This window comes from Centropristis striata, chromosome 24 (assembly GCF_030273125.1).
Source record: "Centropristis striata isolate RG_2023a ecotype Rhode Island chromosome 24, C.striata_1.0, whole genome shotgun sequence".
Lineage (NCBI taxonomy): Eukaryota > Metazoa > Chordata > Actinopteri > Perciformes > Serranidae > Centropristis > Centropristis striata.
The window spans coordinates 8,675,313-8,696,607 of NC_081540.1; the positions used below are offsets into that span (position 1 = coordinate 8,675,313).

At 39.1% G+C, this 21,295-nt stretch overlaps 1 protein-coding gene across 1 annotated transcript in view; it reads right to left on the minus strand.

The window, feature by feature from the left end:
• Positions 1-21,295, minus strand: part of hecw2b (HECT, C2 and WW domain containing E3 ubiquitin protein ligase 2b) — a 35,498-nt gene that overhangs the window by 13,165 nt on the left and 1,038 nt on the right. Inside the window, exons 2-10 of the mRNA XM_059328009.1 lie at positions 10,268-11,500; positions 6,713-6,820; positions 6,461-6,555; positions 5,247-5,322; positions 4,988-5,157; positions 4,243-4,385; positions 3,709-3,809; positions 1,823-2,679; positions 736-877 (exon numbers count right to left, since the gene is read on the minus strand). Coding sequence (XP_059183992.1) covers positions 736-877; positions 1,823-2,679; positions 3,709-3,809; positions 4,243-4,385; positions 4,988-5,157; positions 5,247-5,322; positions 6,461-6,555; positions 6,713-6,820; positions 10,268-10,661 — 2,086 coding nt within the window. The 5' untranslated portion in view covers positions 10,662-11,500. The remainder of the gene's footprint in view (positions 1-735; positions 878-1,822; positions 2,680-3,708; positions 3,810-4,242; positions 4,386-4,987; positions 5,158-5,246; positions 5,323-6,460; positions 6,556-6,712; positions 6,821-10,267; positions 11,501-21,295) is intronic.

The window sequence follows — 21,295 nt, forward strand, 5'->3', positions numbered from 1 at the left end:
TACATACTTTTCCACAGCAATTAATTTTTAAATCTCGAGAATATTAAACATTGGAATTGAAATGTGGAAAAGAAATATTAAAATATCCTAGATAAATAAAACATAAATAGATAAACTACAACCAAAACAAATAAAATAGACTTTCTGTTAACAAAACATTGCAATGTGATAATCCTTGCATATTATTTTATTATTAAAATAACATATAAACAGCTGGAATGTACAACGGCGTATTAGGGCCAAGTAGGAAAAAAAAAAAAAAATACAGAACGGGGGGTGGGGGGGTGGGGGGTGGGATATTTAAAATTGCAGATTTAGAAGATTTAACATGGCAAATTTGCGACAAAAAAAGTTGCAAATTTACAAAATAAAAGTGGCAAATTTGCGAGAAAAAGTTGCAGATTTATGAGAAAAAAAGTGGCAAATCTATGAGAAAAAAATTGCAGATTTATGAGAAAAAAAGTTGGGAAAATAGTGTTTTGTATTTGTATTTTGTCACGTTTTTTTTGGGCAATTCGTACTGCCTGTCAAACATTTGAAGCATTACTTTAAACACAACACAAAAAAGCACAAAAAGTCAATATATTGAGTCAAGAAAAAAAAATGTCGGGTCCATTTTTATATATCGAATGATAGCTCGATACAGTAATTTTCGTGGCAGGCCTACATGTTGTATTACAAATATTGTACTAAAAATTGTTAAACATCACACAAACCAAAACCTTCCCCACTTACCACCTTCAGAAGCCTCTCCTCCTTGGTCAGGTATGATGCTGGTTGCAGGAGCAGCTGCTGCTACTGGTCCGTTTGCCTCGCTGCTCGATGACTCCCCTTCCTCCTCCGCCTTTGGAGCCACTTCTTTTCTTGTGTCCACCTCCTAAGGAGAGGAGAGGAAAAGAGATGAGCACAGAAAAAATATCGAAAAAGAGCTCTATCCACCAGACAATCAGAATAGAGTAGCTTTCATTTACAAAACTACAGCTGCACTCGACTGTGACTTTTTCAGCTGTATTAACGACGGCATACTATCCAACACCTGCTGCAGCATAGTGGATAATGGAGAATTGTCAAGACTTTTATTATTTCATCATTATTTGTAGCTCTGAATAATTTATTTAAGGGTTTTGCACCTCTTCATTTTATTTTGAAAGGTCCGTGTGGCTTCCGGTGTTATTAATTATGGCGGTTGCATCCAGGTTTTGACAGAAGCACACAGTCCACTGCAACTAACTGTGAAATAGCCTGCTAATAATGTGTAACTTGTAAATATAATGTGTTGTTGATGTATACTACACAGTTATGCAGTTTTGAGAGAGTGATATAAAAATGAGAGTGTTATTTAGCGCTCGCAGTCAGCCTTCAGTTAGCGCCGCTAACTCACGTTAGCATTGCTGCTAGCTCCCGTTAGCATTGCTGCTAGCTCCCGTTAGCATTTAGTTATTATGTTAGCTGCTAATGTTGGCCAAGGCGCTGTGTTTAAGCTTTTGGGTCTGCTTTGTTTACTGCAATTCATTAATTTAATTCAGAAGGCACTTGTTGATTATAGATTAAAAGAATCAATGCTTTGCTTATTGTATAAAGTAAAAATAGTTATTTATAAGTTACAATTTCATTAATATTATTACATGTAACCTGTTGTATTTGGTTTACTATTATATGATCATTTCGGGGACCTTTTCGGGGGGCTGAATTTTGAAATCCGAACAACAATTGAGTTTTTATAGGCAAAATATAGTGTGTCAACCACTTAGGGATGGGGGGCCTCATAAAGTTCTATAGCCCAGGGGCCTTCAGTGATGTAATCGCACCCCTGGCTGCTCACCTGAATGGGTGAAAGTGGACCAAGTGAGGGTGTGAGGGGCATTTCCTTGTTTGCACTCGTCCTGCTGCTCTGCTCCTGAGAGGTGCGTTCCCTCACACACTCCCCCAGCCCAGCTGCTGAAACAGATGTCTCAGATGAGCTCACGGTTTCTCCGGTGACATGTGCAGCCTCAGCTGATGCTCCAGTAACCTCTCCAGTTCCAGCTTCAACCTCAGCAGTGGTTGATGATTGGACCGCACCTTCTGCAGCTCCAGCTTCTGACCCTAGAGACTCAGTTCCAGGTTGAGCACTGGCAGAGGGACCTGCCTCTGTTGTGACTTCAACCTGCCCCTGTGGTTCTTTTCTTAAACTCTTGTTCCCCTGTTGAGACTGAGATGTAGCCAAAGTTGTCGATAGGGCTAAGTCATTGCTCTGCTCCTGTGATGGATCCCTGTGCTGCCCGACTGTCTCCTCATCCTCATCTGAGTCAATGTGCAGCATGGCGTTGAGCCGCGTGTCTGTTGGAAAGCTGGATCGGAGTTTTGGTCCCATCAAAGGACGATCCCCGGGGCTTCTGGGAGCCTCGATGGCATCCAGGTAGTCATTGAGTGACACCTGCCGGTGAGTATGGCCGCCTGGTACCACAGGAACCTGATCCTCCTCTCCAATCTGTCCAGAATCACGCCACACGCTGCTGTCGCCGTAGTAACAAGCACCGTTGACTAGCAGGGCGCCCTCTTCAGAGCCGGTAGGAGAAGGTCCATTTGCCATGCATGAAGAAGAGGATGGATGAGGGAGGTCTTCGTCATCTGAGGGACTTCCGGGGTCACCGTTTACTGATCCACCTAAAATTGTTCCCACAGCATCTGCCGAGGCTTCTGAGGAAGGAAGAATGGGTAAAATAAGATGGGGGCAAATATAAAGCCCACAGGGGGTTGTATGATTGATTATTGGATTGTAAATTATAAAGTTAAGAGTTAAGTGATATTTTAAGGTAGGGATTGTAGGAATACACATCTGGAATTCTGAACAAAGGTGTGGAACTGTGAATCCATTTAAAAATTCAACATTTAATTAATTTGATAAAATATTTATATTACGGAAGAGGACTGGGGCCAGCTAGGAGAAAAAAATACTGAGGAGGATTTTTTTTTTCATTATGCAGTTCGAGAAAAAAGTCGAAATAACGAGAATAACGTCGAAATGATGATTAAAAAAGTCCAGATGTCGAGAAAAAAAGTTGAAATGACGAGTATAAAGTAAACTTTTTTTTTCAGTTAAGTTGGAAAGATATTCACAAATTTGTGTCAATAAGTCATCAGTAACATTGTTTACAGAGAAATTGACTTAGGTTGACTGCAAGCTGCAAGCTGATTTTCATAAATGTCATAAAATGAGCAATAACTACAATATTTAAGGGAGTAGTAGTACTAAAATCCCCCGACACATAAATGAGCTATTCTTGGTAGTAGGCTTGTTTTGGGGAAAATCTGCCTTCATGTAATTTAAGTGAATTTTTTAGACATATGTATTATATTGTATATATTATATACATATTTTCTCATTGTATTTTGACTTTATTCTTGTAAAAGTTTTCTCCTACCTGGCCCTAATCCTCTTCTGTATTATATGCAGTATCATTCCAGCTAAATCAAGGTAGATATTAATATGACAAAAAATCTGTTAAAAGTTGTATTAAACCTATATGTTGTAATTAATACAGTGAAAACTGCTGGAGAGACTGATGGACAGTCTGGACAGGACTTTACCTCTCTTAATTTGTTCACATGGACTTCCACAATATTGTATTTGATATATGATGTAACATTTGCAACAAAATAACAATAATGTATTGCTTATTTACATTACACCAAAACATAGTAATGTACAAACACACACATACACACCTTCGTTACCGGTGGAGGTTATATCTACTTTGAACTGAAGCTGCCCGCTCACATGGTCCGTAGGGAGACGACGACACAGGCTGTAGCTGATTGGCTGATCACTGCGCTCACACACACACACACACACACACACACACACGATACACACGATACAAGTTAAGATAATTTATCATAGAGTAAACAGACTTAAAGAGAGATGTTAATTCATAAAAAAAGGTTTACACGCACTTACTATGCATGTTTCTTACAATTACCAAAATAAAATGTTAAATATATTAAAATGTTTGCTTTTTATATGCAAAAGGTTACACCTCCTTTACATTATGGTTCGCATGTGCACAGGATGTGCTCAGTTGTAGATCAATATTAGGTCAATGCCTGAACAACGAGCTGATTAGGATGAATGATTGGCATTGACTGCGTTATGTTGAGTTACAATGAGGAAAGTTGGAGTAAGCAATTTGTCAGCTACCAGTTGAATTAAAAACCTGCACCTTTAATAGATGTGTACCCAAATTGAACGTGTGAACTCACTCAGCTGTTGGCCCCTCCAGAAGTCTCTGAACAGGGAGGATCAGTTGACCCAGAAATCGCTTGATGATTGGACGGCTCTTGGAAAACTTATCCTTCACCTCGATCTCCAACACATCGTTCATCAGAGCCACAAAGGTGTATTTCTATGGGAAGATCAATAGCACAATAATTCCTGTTTTAAGATGCATTCTAACTTTTTTCGCACAGAACACAGCTATTTGGGATAGGCTAAGATTTGAATGTGCAGGAAGTTTTGATCATAGCAAGAAATCTTGACATGAGCTACTAAAGTCCAGGGGTTTTAACATTAATTAAAATGAATTAATTTATCGCAAATGGGTGAGTGATTATCTGGGATAAAACATACATGATTGTACAACCTCAATTCCAAAAAAGTTGGGACGCTGTGTTAAATGTAAGTAAAAACAGTTCAGTGATTTGAAAATCTCATAAAACTCACTTTTTACATATCAGATGCTGAAACTGAAACATTTTCATGGAAAAGTTAAGCTCATTTTGAATTTGATGGCAGCAACACATCTCAGAAAAAGATGTGGACAGGAGCAACTTTGTGGCTTTTTTTTTTTTTTTTGCTAAATTGTTGAGATTTAACCTTAAAGTCTAATCTCTGGAGGACCCGACTCTGAAGGAAGGATCCTTGACTTTGGGGTACAGCTAGGGTTATTTCATTCCTTTTGGTTGCCATGGTGCAGGCATTTCTGTAAGTGTGCATGCTTGTCCTTACCTCCCCATGCCACACAGGGTTGATGGTGTTGGCTATGATAGAAGAGCGTCTCTCCTGGCCGTGATGGGTGAACTTGGGGAGGCCACTCCTCTTCCCGGGCTGGATGGACATCTTCAGGTAGGGATCCGGGTTGAAAAACATGCCCTTTTTTAGTCCCACTGCCCGAATGTCTGGCGTGGAAAATACAAATTCATAAGCATGTGTGTATTTCTCACTGGGCCACAACTACATAACAGTTTTACTACATTAGTCCATGTACCTGATAGGGTGAAGCTGACGAGTTTCCGACAGTACTCAGTCACTGGTTGGTCCTCCACTCTGCCTTCACTGCCCACCTGATAAGAAAACAACCAACAGGTGAGCAATATGAGAGCATCACTTACCAATCTCATTTTCAAAGTGAAGTGATTCCCTCTTAGGCTGGATATATAAGCCAGGTTTCCTTTAGGGGGAAGAGTGGCCACTTTGGAAAGTCTCAGGCCACTCCCTCTCAAATGTCCGCTCACTCGGCGTGTCTCCATTACAAAAAAGGCCCAAGAGGGATTTAGAGACTCTGGAGGTGACGTATGGTTTTCGATTATCGGGTAATCGATTAGCGTCTATTTCAACCGTGATCACATACGCAACAGATTAAAACATGGGAGAAGCAACTGTGGCTGCCGCCACTAACTGTGTACAAAGTCAGCAGCTGATCATAAACAAATCAGCATGGCTAATTATGCACAGCGTCTCTGCTGATCATAAACATCATGATCGTGAATAAACCGGCATCGCTAACTGTGACTCCTGTACTGTTACAGAGCTAACTGTTGGCCTATTAGCGATTTGCAGACTGGACGCTAAGGGGTTAACATCCCCTTCGGTTCTGTGGCTGCAGCTGGGAGAGACTGCTGCAGGAGGACTGTGACGATTCGACTTGTTCTTACTCTTCTCAGCGAGCCGCCGGCCCCTGCGACTCATTAAGGAGAGTAAAAACGAGTCTCCAAAAGTCTCCAATTACACCAGAAAAAGTCGTTAGATTTGTCGCTAGTCGCTTTTTTGGAAAAATAGTCGCTTAGGGGGTCTGAAAAGTCACTAAATATAGCAACAAAGTCGCTAAGTTGGCAACACTGCTTCGCCGGCTTTTACAAATGGCGCGTGTTGTTGTGGTGTAGAGTACTACGTCACATCCTGCTTAGCGTTCTATCCAATCAGCAACCAGGCTTTTTTCAGGACAGAAAATCGGCCCTGCTCTTCAACAGGGACAAAAAAAGTCTGGTAAAAAGACCGCTCAAGACGGCTCATATTCAAATTAGGGGCGTTTCGGCGAATAAGACCTGCCTCATTCCGGGTATTGGACTGTAATGGAAACACCCTAAAACTCGACTCAAAGAAAAGACCAGATAAAGGAGAAAATAAGAGATGCATGGAAAAGATTGGAGGAATGACTGTAGGGGCCTGAAGTAGTTGTAGATGGGACACACACTAACATACCGGTACTCCAGGGTTCTTGACTGTGATACAAGGTGTTGTTGCTCTTAATGCTCCACTCACACCATGATAATATTTAAAGCAGATCTTAGTCTCCGCTGTGGAAAGAACACAAACACAAATTATGACATTCCATCATCAGGGTTGGTATTTCAGACTAAATAACTAAACTTTAGACAAAACTAATGTTGAATGCATTCAGACCTTTAGCATCAAAAGACTAAAACCAACACAGCATCTTGGAGGTCCACTCACATTCCATGAAATAAGGTTCTGCTTCCAGTCTCCACACGATCTGTCCTCTCTGGATTCCATTCACTCCACGATTCTTGGAGTCCCACACATTGGCTATACATGTCTCATCTGTGAAACAGACACATTTACATTCATAAGCAGTTACTTTGTACTTCTCTGTCTTCTGCTTCATAAACATACACCTCCCTCTACATCAGGGGTGGGCAATTCATTTTCGCAAGGAGCCACATGACCAATACCACGAACGTTGTTGGGGCCGGACCAAAACTCTGTACTAAATTCTGCTAAATATTAATTTAATCACTTTATAAAATACAGTAAATTATCTGGTTTTGAGCTGCTACTGATAAGAATACATGTTATGATAAGACTGTTAATGTGGAGTAAATCAAATATAGCAGTAAAAAGTAGTAAATACTCCAATCACAGTATTTATTTTAAACACAACTGTAAATAACCTTTAGCAAGGTTCCTGTTGGTGTTTTTCATGTTAGTAAATTTTCTAGGTGTTTTACAATGTTGTGATGCTTTTATTTTGAAAAGGTGCCATCCAGTGTGGACCAGGTGCTTTAATTTTGAAAGGTAGTGACAGGAAATAACAGGTGGAACGGTAAAATGAAAAAGAAGGTCACAAGGTGACCAAGGAATGTCTTATTGTTATTTTCATGGAGCTACGATTTTAAATAAATCTTGTGAACTATCAGTTAAAGAGTCGACCATCATTCAGCCAGGAATGCTACTAAATACATACATACATTCAAACCACAAAAACAATATAGAGCATGTATGTTATGCAGAAAACCAGTAATTTATTAACTTTATGCAAAAAGCATACGTGTTTCTGACAAGGTATTGAGATAACTCGTTTCTTTGCAGGTGGGTATGCGTGCGGGCAGATATACGTAAACCGCCTTCAAAATAAAAGCTTGATTTCTAATTTCTAGGTAACCTCACGAGGGCCGGACAAGGACAGCCAACGGGCCGGATGTGGCCCGTGGGCCTCCGAATGCCCAATGAAAAAAATTCCATGTGATCGACCAAATTCTTAACGACCATTAATCGATCATCGATTAATTATTCGCATTGGCTATCATTAACCAGAATTTTACTCACTACTACATGGTTGCTGCAGATCACAACTTAAATGGATTCTGACTGCAAGATCATGATTTTAATGGAAAATGGCTCAATGTGCTGACGTTCCATTCCTGAGCACTCAGTAGTCATTATTTCATTACTACACAAGCACTTAGTACTTATGGGTCAGACCTTATCCCTCCGTGCCATCTGTCTGTTGTTGTTTGATCTCAACTTAACACCTGTAAAGTTGCTGTGATTGTATCTTCCACAGTTCTGATGCTATTGCATTGATAAAATCTGTCTACAGACAGGACACACTTCAGGCCCATCACAGTATCTCCTGCCATTGCTTGAGAACAACTCCACAAACGAGTACAAAGGTACTCCGCAAGGCGCGTAATTGGAGCATTAATCTAGAGGTTCAACAGAGGTATAATCAGACAGTGTTCAGACATGTTGGAGTAGAATCCCAAAACACAAGTACAAGCTTGATAATGAGCATAATGTGTTTCTTTCAAACACCAAAGACAAATTTTTGCCATGATGACGCACAAACACACCTACACACAAAGATTGACATTGGAGGTTTGAATCAGCAGAGGCCCCACGATCCGATTTTATCCCAAAACTTGAGTCGCAATCTGTTATTATTCAATTTTAAGAATTTTGCGACAGAATTTATTGCATTTTGTGTCCACAAAATTCAATTAAATTAAGAATTGTTTTTGTCAGTTCATCTCACGTCAGTCTTTTTATTTCTCTACAATGAGTCAAACCACAGACTGACCAACAAAGTATTCAGTCAAACTGAACTGAACTTATATCAAACATGTATGGACGACAACAACTGCAGCATTTTATCAAACTCACCTCAACTTTAAGCTCCATTTTTTTAAATTAAACATAAAAAGAGCCTAACTTTGCAGCCTTTGATATCTATACTTTCCAGGACAAAATATTGCCATTATGACACAAACACAGACTCACAAGTTGAAAACAATACCAGCAAGACGCTGTTGTGGCCAGTAAAAATTTTGGAAAACATGCAATATTGCCCTCTGAAGCACAGTATCAGTATGAAGTAGCATACAATGAAGAGTCACGTATCTTTATGCTATGTCATTTTCTGTACGTACAGATTTTTAGCTCAGTTCTGATTCTTTGTTTTGCTGTTCACAATATACTTTAAATGTGGCCTATATCAGACTCCAGTGTGAACTGCTCATTTACATTAACATGAGAAGTAGGAGGGTGTATTGCGTTGATGGTTACAGGTTTCTGATGGCAACTCTGTTCTCAAGTCATAAACCACATCCCTGTCTGTGCCTGTTAAACCATCAAACATTTATGTGTATGTCCTGTGACAAATGGTTCGTTTCCTAATGGAACGGGGGCAGTACAACTCTTGCCCTCTGTCACACTAGGTCATCATCAATAAACCCTAAGCCTTGGTTGGTGACAGCAAATAAGTATTCCTATTCCTAACGCACACACGCGGACACACGCGGACACACACACACAAGCACACACAAGCACACACGCGCACGCACACACACTTGTCTGATCTGATAATCCTGCAATCATCTAGTCTGATAAACGCATTAAACCCCTTTACACACACATGTCAAATAGCAGGGTGAGTTTATGGAGCTCAAGTAGGTCCAGGATAGCATTGCTTACAGTCAGGCTGGAAAGAGTCAGTATGAATTATTGCCTTAATCCGACTACAACTGGACAACTGAAGTGCATGTAAACGTGTTAGTCCGACTGATGTCGGAGTTCTCCAACTCACAGTAGCCGGTCAAGGTGGCCGATCACATTAGCCGGTCACAGTGGCCGGTCACAGTAGCCGGTCACGGTAGCAGGTTAGTAGCAACGGCACAAAGTGTCAAACTGAGGTCTACCGCAGAGGGGGCCATATTAACCCGCTGACACGATGCATATAGCCATCCAGTGTTAAGGAGGAGGACACGTTCCCATCAGTTATTCGATTTTTTCAGTTGCATGTAAACTGAGACAAGGACAGAAGTCCAGTCAGACGCCAAAATCGATTTTTAAGCTTAGCTCGACTAAACTGTGCACGTAAACGCACTGACTGTGAAACTGCAGTACACACACACACCAAGCATATGTATGTCGCGGTTGTAAAAAAAATGCTCCAGTTTCGGTGGATTTAGGCTACAAAACCACTGAAAAAAAAACTTCCTGGTAAGGCGTTATAAAAGGCAGTTTCAAAAGTAAATACATGTTCGTAAATGCAGGAACATGTATTTCTGAGGGTGAAGTGAGCCACAGAAGTTACATAAAAACTCAAGTTACGTAAAGAGTTGTTTACTTTTACTTGCGAATACTTGTAATTTTTCCCCCGGTCTTAAGATTTTGTTCAGGAGTCACCATGAGCCCTCTTTCCTGAAGGAGAGTGATCCAAACTACAATGGGGGGGGGGGGGGGGGGGGGGTGTTTGAGTATGCTCACCAATGTGGTAGAGACCGATCCAGTCGGTGGCATCCACTTCCTCTTTTATGTCCCAAGAGATAACCAGGTGGCTGTGGCCTAGAGTCAGCTGGTATGTTGACGCAGTGAGTGATGAGCGGCTGTCTGATGTCACCAGGTCTGTGTCACTGTTGGCCCGCTGCATCCCCACAGCCACCGTTTCCATTTGGTTTCCTGAAGACATAGTGGAGGATGAAGACGCAGTGGTGGAACCCCCGACTGCTCCTTGCAGGCTATGAAGGTTGTCTGGACCGATCGTATACGGCCTAGAGTGCGGGGTGCGCCGACGAACCGCCAACAAGTGCTCCCGGGCACTACTGTTAGCTGATGATGAGGACGATGCAGAGGAGGAAGAGGCGGTGGCAGCCATCGCCATGGTTATTGCAGAAGAGGAGGTGGAGAAGGGAGGGGGAGAGGAGGAGAGTTGGCGGTGGTGGTGATGCTGATGATGGTGGGAGTGGGGCTGAGGGTGAGGGTGAGGGTGATGGTGGTGGTGGTGATGGTGGGGGGAGGATGGGGGGATGGGTGTGCAGAGGGAGGGGGCAGATGACTGGGGGCGGGGGCGAGGGGGGAGGACAGCCGTTGTGAGAGAGGGGCGAATGGTGGAAGGCGGTTGGGCGCCAAAAAAAGAAGACTTTGGGGGAAGAAACAAAGGAAGGAGAGAGGTAGACCTTTAAAGTGGACCACTAAAACAAAATTGAAGAAGCAATGAATGGCAGGAAGATAGAGTGAAGGATGAAAAGGATGGAGTGAAGATGAATTACAAGAGCACTGCACTTTCCAAATCAACTTATGAAAAAGGATTCTGTGATCCTTTAGGAGAAGCACTTTCAGATTCCACTAGCTGTCATTCAGTTTGTTATGAATTAGTTTGAACAATCGCTCTTTTTTGGCTCTTTCTCTCAATGAGATTAATCATGAATATCAAGTTTCCACAGTGAATGTTTTTGATGTTGAATTAGGACATTCTGACAAACAAACTGTCAACAGCAGAGCATGTCTTGCTCTATGGCACTAGAATACTTTGTAGATTATCCAGGTGCCCATTATGACAAGGGAAGGTGGTGGAAGTGTGAGATGAGCTGAGAGAGATGAGGAATTATAGATGGAAGTTGATCCCTAGATTCTTTCTGTTGGTCTGTTCAGGAAGGAGGGGGGATGATCGGCTTTTCCTATGATCCACAGGGAGGACAAGGATAAAGGGAGGTTGAAGACCTATGGGGAAATAGAGAAAAACAGAAAGAGTTAGTAAGAAATGTGGTAAAGGAAGGAGGAGACCAAGGGGACAAATAGAGAGAATATAGTCAGTAATGACAAAGTGTCTGCCGCCTGCCCTAAAATAAAAAAAATCATAATAAAGGGACAGCTCAAATACCAAAAATAAGATGTTTCACCTTATTTTAACTGCAACACAAGCCTCGAAAGTATGCTAAATTCAAGTGTACCAGACATGCACTTCCTGCATCCTTTTTATTATTATTCCCAAAAAGATAAACTCTGTACAGTGTTCATTTTAACTACTAACCATCTGAATTACTTCCTGTCGCAAAACACATGTAGCTTTCAAAATAAGAGCACATGGATGTGTTAACAGAATCCACCACAGAATCTACAAGAAGACTGTCAAAATAAGATGCCTTAAATAAAACATACAAGAACCCTTATTCTCCTTTACAATAATTAGTTAAAATACGCAGTGATTAAGATCAGTGTATATTATGGAAGGGTGGCATTAAAATTTGGGCTTTTATGGCAAAATTTTCTACAGGTGGGGATGCCCCCGGACCCCCTAGCCAGCTATTTTTCCCCACTGGCTGGTTGATCCATGTCTTAGTGCAAAGCCCTGTTAACAGCAATTAAACACAGTACACAGTAGGATAACAATAAGGACTCTATATTACAGTAGAGAATGTCTTGTGATTGTTCCTGCTGTCTCTCATTGTTTTTCTTTTTCTTTTTCTTTTAATGTGAGAATAGTTTTTAGCCTCATGGCATCATTCTCTTTTTAATTAACTTCTCTCTGTTGAAGCACTTTGTAAGGCTGTTTTTAAAAGGTGCTATATAAATTTTCATATTTAATAAGTTATTATTATTATATTTATAATTATGTAATAACCAATTCAACTTAACTTAAATAATTACATTGCAGCTTACAATCATTTTTATGTAGAAGTAGCACTGAACAAATATATGTGATTAGATTGACATTACACTGACATTATTATTTGGAATGCAGTCATACCACTGAAATCTTTCAATTTAATTAAATTAGTTATCGTATGATGGGTGGAAGGAAAGCAGGCAGTCAAACACATCATAGGAGTTTGTTAAACTCCTAATAATTGACTCTTAATATGACTCTTAATTGTCATTATATAATATATCTGCATACTTGTCTACTGTTTAACCACAGACCTGTGGAAAAAAAACACAGGGTGAGTTCCAAACTAGTCTTTTAGTTTGCATAGATTGACCTTTGAAGAATTTCCTGCTGTATTTCTGCCTCACTGGACTGCAACTATGTCGGCTGATTTCAGTTGGAGGTGGTGGTTGGGGGGGGAGGGGGCACTGGCGCCTTGCTTTTAGCACACACAGGTAAAATCACATACACATAAATACCTTGACAAACACACACACAGACAGAGGAGACAGTAAGTGGATTAATGGAGTTTGTAGACTGGGTCAGAGAGCTGACTCATCACCAACTACTCCTCATCTCTAAGACTCGAGGGGCCCTCTATAACACCCAGAGCCAAACGGCACACAGCAGTCATTTTCATGATGTCACATGTTACAATAGCTGTTTCCTTTAGGGGGAAGAGTGGTCACTGGGAAAGTCTCAGGCCACTCCCTCTCAAATGTCCGCTTACTCAGCGTGTCTCCATTACAAAAAGGCTCCCAGAGGGATTTACGAGACTCCGGAGGTGACGCATGGTTTTCGATCGTCCCGTAATCGCTTAGTGATAGTTTCGACCGTGATCACATAGGTGATGGATTAAACACGGGAGAAGCAACTGTGCACAACCTCAGCAGCTGATCATAAAGAAAGCAACATGCCTAATTATGCACAGCATCTCCGCTGATCATAAACATGGTGATTGTGAATAAACCGGCATCGCTAACTGTGCACAGTGTCTGGTGCTTGTTGTAAACAAACAGAGATCGCTAAGTGAACACCTCCTGCAGCAGCAGCACATACACACTGTACTGCTACAGAGCTAACTGTTAGCCTCAGCAATTTGCAGACTGGATGCTAAGGGGTTAGCATCCCCTCCGGCTCTGTGACTGCAGCTGGGAGAGACTGCTGCAGGAGGACTGTGCCGCTTCGACTTGTTCTTACTCCTCCTAACGAGCCGCCGCCCCACGGCTTGTTAAGAAGAGTAAGAACGAGTCTCCAAAAGTCTCCAACAACACCAGAAAAAGTTGCTGGATTTGTTGCTAGTTGCTTTTTTTGAAAAATAGTCCCTAGGGGGTCTGAAAAGTTGCAAAATATAGCGACAAAGTTGCCAAGTTGGCAACACTGCTTCGCTGGCTTTTACAAATGGTGTGTTGTTGTGGCGTCAAGTACTACGTCACATCCTGCTTAGCGTTCTATCCAATCAGTAATCAGGCTTTTTTCAGGGGAGAAAAACGGCCCTGCTCTTCTACAGGGACAAAGAAAATCTGGTCAAAAGACCACTCAGGATGGCTCATATTCAAATTAGAGGCGTTTCGGCGAGTGAGACCCGCCTCATTCCGAGTATCGGACTGTAATGGAAACACCCCTATTGCCACCTCAGGGCAGCAGAAAGCAATTGTGCCATCCACCAACGAAAATCTGAAGTCACTGGCACAGTATTTTTCCTCCTATTTAAAGGGCAATTAGGGTTTACACCGTGCTTGTTACACACTGGGGTAACAGGAGTTACAGCTGTGGGAAATGCAGGTTGGGTCAGAAAAAATAGTATTCTGATTAAAGGTGCAATTAGTCAGATTTGGCCAGATTTTTTTGTGTTCCAAAGATATTTACTGAAATTTAAGATTTAATTCCTATGTGTATACTATCACTACAACAACAGTTTAACAGTAATGTCCTTTTTTTATCCAAGAAAAAAAAATCCTGTTTTATGCTTATCTCTCATTCACACCTGAAAAGTTACACTGTACAAAAAAATCTGTTTAATTTACGGTAAAATACCGGCAGCTGTGGTTGCCAGAACTTCACCATAAAATATACAGTGAGTGGATTTTCTACTGTAAATTTAAATGTATATCTCAGCAAAAGTAGCCCCTTTATTTTTAGGGAAATTGTGACATTATGGTATTTATCCTTTAATTTAACATGAAAAAACTGTTTTCTACAGTTTAAAAGTTTTGTACTATTCCTTGATTTACCATAATTAAAAGCATCTACTACGGTGATTTTCATTTTTTTATTTTACGCCCTATTTCTGATGCAATTTGACTGTGTTTTACTGCAATTTCTACAAGCATTTTTTGCAGTGTACAGTAAAGTCTACAAGATACAATAACCCTCAGTGCTTTCCCTAGCAGCAGCTTCAAGTCTGCGGGTTATTTATAAATGGTGAGACTTTGTGACTAAATATACACACCAGCCAGTGAAAACAAACCCGGGCACTGACATCAATACACTATCAGCTATTGGTGGTAGTGCCACAGACACAGGCTGTGCTGAAGTAACTAATGCACATATGCCCAAATCCTGTCTTTGAATTATAGTGACAGACCTTAAAAGCTGCACTAGGAAAGATTTACATGTAAAGACAAAAAATAGTCATATGAGCCCAATTATATCCCAAAGTGAAGACTATGGGGAAAGAGAAACAGAAAGAGAAAAACGGAAAGAGTTAGTAAGAAAGGTGGTAGGGGAGGAGACCAAGGGGAAAAATAGAGAGAATATTATCAGTAATGATAAAGTGTCTGCCCCCTGCCCTAAAATTTTAAAGGGACAGCTCAAAGGGACAGCTCAAAGGGACAGCTCAAATACCAAAATTAAGAGGTTTCACCTGATTTTAACTGCAACACAAGCCTCGAAAGAATGCTAAATTCAAGTGTACCAGACATGCACTTCCTGCATTCTTTTTGCCATCAATACACACAATCTAATTTAAAATTATGTTAATCCCAAAAAGATAAACTCTGTGCAGTGTTAATTTTAACTACTAACCGTCTGAATTACTTCCTGTCGCTAAACACATGTAGCTTTCAAAATAAGAGCACATGGATGTGTTAACAGAATCCACCACAGAATTTACAAGAAAACTGTCAAAATAAAATGTCTTAAATAAAACATACAAGAACCCTTATTCTCATTTACAATAATTAGTTAAAATATGCAATGATTAAGATCAGTTTATATGATGGAAGAGAGCCCCCGGACCCCCCTAGCCAGTTACTTTTCCCCCACTGGCTGGCTGCTCCGTGTTCTAGTGCAAAGCCCTGATAACAGCAATTTAAAATGTCACAGTAGGATAACAATAAAGATTCTAAAAAAGCATCAAAAAATAGTTATATCAGCCTAATTATATCATAAAGTGGAGCTGCAGTGGAGAGACTGACCCAGTCCCTGAAGAGATGCCAGAAATGTGTCCTATTTGCCCAAACAACGTTATGATATCTTCGGCTGGGAGTCGCAGCCAGACATGATTACAGAATATAAACTTTCCCCTTTACTGCTTACTCTGTACAAGACTCCTGGTTCAGTGTTGTATAATATGGAAGGTGTATTTACCCTTATAAATCTGGAAGACTGTTCTACAAATCCAGGCTTCTGAGATAGGGCCGCTGTCACACACATATAAGCACACACACAGAGTCCTGAAATAGCTGTAGTGTGATTGGAGAACAATGAGGCGGTCCCGTCAGAGGCAGACAGCTTCCTGTCCCCAACATTCCCATCACATTCCTCTGTGCCAATTTGTGTATGTCTGTGTTTCTGTTCCAGTACATTCTTGTACAGATATGACTGGGGCCCACCAACCAGTGCCCAAAGGAAAACTAATGGTCAGGGGTTAAATAAAACTGGGCATATGGGTGTACGTAGAAAAAATTCAATGCCTAACATTAAGTTCTGGGGAAAGGATCTACAGGTTCACATATCAGGTCTCATGTCTTGTTTCTAATATTTTATGCGGCACATTCGGAAAGTCTAAGCAAAGTACAGTCTAGGGGTGGGCGATATGGCCCTAAAAGAATATCACGATATTGCAGGCTATTTTTGTGATAATGATATTATTGACGATATTAGGAAATACTTTAAAAAATATAAAAAATATGATTTTTTTTAGTCTGTATAAATAATTAAAAATCTAAAATGTAGTTTGAAGTGCAAATCTCAACAGTTGCCAAATACATTTTTTTTTACTCTTGACTCTTGAGTATGAGCAAATAATAAAAATAACCATTTAGGGGTTCTGGGGGGCATATTTTAATGAAATTTTGTAAAGGAGAATAAAGGTTATTGTATGTTCTATTTAAGACATCTTATTTTGACAGTCTTCTTGTAAATTCTGTGGTGGATTCTCTTAACACACTGTGCTCTTATTTTGAAAGCTGCATGTGTTTAGCGACAGGGAGTAAGTAGTTTTTTGTGATTAAAACAATTTTAACCACGACATCAAGAAGTAGGAACGTTGCCAATATCATGATATGCAAAAAAATATACTGATATTATCGTAAACGATACGATATGGCACACCCCTAGTACAGTCATGGAAAAAATGATTAGACCACCCTTGTTTTCTTCAGTTTATTGTTCATTTTAATGCCTGGTTCAACTAAAGGTACATTTGTTTGGACAAATATAATGGTAACAATAAAAACATCTCAAAAGAGTTTAATTTAAGAGCTGATATTTAGACATTTTCCAGGGTTTTCTTTGGTTATTATCAAGAAAACAAGAAAATTGGACTTTTCCATGATATTATAATTTATTGAGATGCACCTGTAATAGAGGTGGGGGAAAAAATCGATACAGCGGCCAGTCAGTATTTTCGCTCTATTTTCCCGTTGTAGCGGGCTCACTTTTAGGAATATACTGGATATACTGGTATCATATAAAACTAGATAGGGAATCTATAGACATCATGCGCATTTGTTTATTTGAAGAGATTTTACTTATTTGTATTATAAATCTAGTAGTAGTTGATACAGCATAGTATTGCGATATTTTTCGTGGCAATACTATAGCGATTCATGACCGCCAAGTGTTGATATTTATCGTTCTGATGGCTGGCCGTCAGTATTTTCACCATATTTTCCAAAGGGCCGTAGTGGGCTCACTTTTAGGAATATACTGGATATGTCATGAAACTAGAAGAGACATAAGGAATCTATAGGCATCAAGTGTGTCAGGATATCGTGTCGGGAAGTTGTCCAAATTTTGCAGCAAAGTTGCTGCAAAGTTAGGCTCTTTTGATGTCTCATTAAAAAAACGAGAAGCTTAAAGTTTATGAAAGTTTGATAAAATGCTGCAGTTGTCGTCGTCCATACATGTTTGATATCAGTTGAGTTCAGTTTGACTGAATACTTTGTTGGTCAGTCTGTGGGTTTGACTCTCATTGTGGAGAAATAAAAAGACTGAAGTGAGATGAATAGACTGAGAATTTTCTCTTATTTGACAAAACAATTCTTGATTGAATTCAACTTTGTGGACACAAAATGCAGTTAACCCTTTATCAGCTGAAGAACTATATTTGGTAACTTCAGGTAATATTTCGAGAAAAAAGTTGCAAATTTACTATGTTAAAGTGGCAAATCTAAAAGAAAAAAAGTTGCAGATTTCAGAGATTTAAAGTGGCAAATCTGCGAGAAAAAAGTCGCAGATTTATGAGAAAAAAGTGGGAAAAAAGCAACTTCTTTGTCCCAGATTCACCACTTTAACCCTTAATAGGGCACTCAATGAAATACTTGCAAATTCCAAATTTCAACCCTAGAGAATATTGTAGGATATTACATACTGCCAGAATGTGTAAAAAAACATACGGAAATAATATTTTGAGAAAAAAGTTTATGAGATTAAAGTGGCAAATCTACAAGAAAAAAATGCGTAATTTATGAGATTTAAAGTGGTTAATCTGGGAGAAAAAAGTTGCATTTTTCCCCACTTTTTTCTTGTAAATCTGTGACTTTTTTCACACACATTTGCCACTTTAAATCTCTTAAATCTGCAACTTTTTTTCTTGTAGATTTGCCACTTTAATCTAGTAAATTTGCAACTTTTTTCTCGAAATATTACCTGAAGTGACCAAATTAAGTTCTTTGCCTGATAAAGGGTTAAACAGTTAAATCGCAATATATTATATCACAATACTCACCATATCGCAAAATGCTCAAAATTGCACAAATATCGTATCGTGACTCAAGTATCGGAATAAAATCGATCATGGGGCCTCTGCTGATTCACACCTCTACTATATACGACACACAGAGCATATCTATAGTTCATATTCCTAGCAGAGATTGCCTCCACAGCGCTCTTGTTCCCAATTGGTCGTACACGAGAGGTTAGCAGATGCCTCTTAGCATCACTTTGATGCACTCATGTATATGTGCAGTGTCTACTACAGCAGAGAAAGCAGCTCGGATTACAATAGGCACAGAGGAGCGTGACTTGGTCAGGACGCCATTCTTCCACTATACAGTATGTTCCAAATATTATTTACTGCTATATAAGATGCCCATCTCACAGGAGCAGTGGAAGAAGAAGTATTCAGATCAGTTACTTCAGTAGAAGTACTAATAACACACAGCAGAACTAAAAGTCCTGAATTCAAAACCCACTTAAATACATTTTTATGCTGGTAATTTGGTACTTTTTCTTAAGGTATCAAAACTAAAAGTACTCATTATACAGAATGGTCCCACTCAGATTGTTGTATTCTAAATAAAGATTACATTATTACTTATTCATTACTTTATGTAAGCAGCATTTTACTGTCAAGATACATCTAAGCTTAACTACTGAATATGCTGTCATGTGTAAATTATAGAAATGCATAATCATTTTAAATCAATCATTCATTTTTCATGTTGACAAAATTATTTGAACATTAAGGGCAACAGTGTAATATAATGTATACTTTTAAAATTAATTAAGAAAAACATTTATAAGCATACAGAATGTTTGAAATATTGTTTTCACAAACTTGAATGTATAAATTAAATATATTTATTGTCAACATATATCATGGAAATATAAAAATTTTTATCAGTGTATTGTCAATATAAAAGATGATTAGACCACCCTTTTTTTGTTCAGTTTATTGTTCATTTTAATGCCTTGTACAACTAAAGGTACATTTGTTTGGACAAACATAATGACAACAACAAAAATAGCTCATAAGAGTTTAATTTAAGAGCTAATATCTAGACATTTTCCATGGTTTTCTTAATAATAACCAAAATCATTATCAAGAAAACCATGGAATTTGTCCAAACAAATGTACCTTTAGTTGTACCAGAAATTAAAATGAACAAGAAATTGAAGAAAACAAGGGTGGTCTAATCATTTTTCCATGACCGTATGTGATATATTCCATTTTGTACGGGCAGGATGCATTGATAATGAAAATGGTATTAAATATCAGGTCAATAGGCATAGTTAACTTGAGAATCTCTCTTGTATTGGAGTGCAAACCCAAGATGCAGCAGTTGGGTGGTGGAGTATAGATTCTTCTTGAGTGAAAGCAAGAAATTGAAACCCTACCTGTGAATGAACAATGTTCATTCTGCAGCTTATCCAGCATCACCAAAAACAAGCTCCTATTTTATCACACTGAGTGATGCTACACATTAGGGCTGGGCGATATTTCAATATATCTATATATTTTTAAATGTGATATTAAATTAGACCATATCGCATATAACGATATAGTTCAACTTTTTTTCTTTCTTGATATATAAATGCTGCCCTTACTAGTCCTTTTGTAATGTTCGTTATTCTTTTCTCATATAAATATATTTATTTCAGAAAAAGATTGGCCTATTTTATTTCATAGGCTATTTTTATTTAAGATATTTTTTTAGTTAAATGTGCACATTATGGAGCTTTGATTTAAAAAAAAAAAAAGGTATTCCTGTTGTTACACAGTATTTATGTTCATTTAAATAAACAGTTTCAATAAAACTACTTGTGACATGTCATATTTGGCTTTGACTTTGAATGAACATTTGCTCTTTGCAATAAAAATATTGGGACATAGCGTAACTGTATCCCAAATCGGACACCGTTCGGCTAATATTCTATCAAAATTTCACATTAACTACTAATATAAATGATCATGTTATGCTTCCAATTAATTAAATGGTGTGAAACTAGAGTCTAACTTATTTTCTTTAAAACCGTATATTGTTTTAACTGTGTATGTTAGCCTCTGGTTTACCAGAGTCGGCTAAAGGACACTAACGCCGGTGCGCTAACTGTATCCCAAGTCGCCAAATAAATATCACCTTTATCAAACATCGTTATCAACACACCCTGACCGTACTTCTGTCCTTCACAATAAAATAAAGTACAGTAAAAATAAAGACGTACTTTTAAGATCGTCGCCCAATCGTTCTTACTGCTTTCTCTCATCAGATTTACTTTCTTATTGTAATTAGACATATAAATATCCATGTACATAAATTAAATTATAAATTAATTATACCTATACTGGTGGTGGTGATCGTGTTCGAAACAACAACATTGAAAAAAAATGAAAGTACGGCATTGCAGATGTGTCTGATTTGGGATTCGGTCTCTATATATCGTATCGATATTCAGCCTAAATATATCGGGATATGACTTTTGGTCCATATCGCCCAGCCCTACTACACATCCATATTAAGATGTTATTTGTTCAGCAGAGACAATCAGATCATCTGTTTTGAGTGATCATGCTACAAAACGCCAGATCTCAGACATAAAGAGCACACAGATGGCCTGCCAATCAATTTCCTGAATAAATAAACCGCAGTCAACACTGTCGTTTATTATATGCGGATTAGACTACAATTAGATTCAGATAA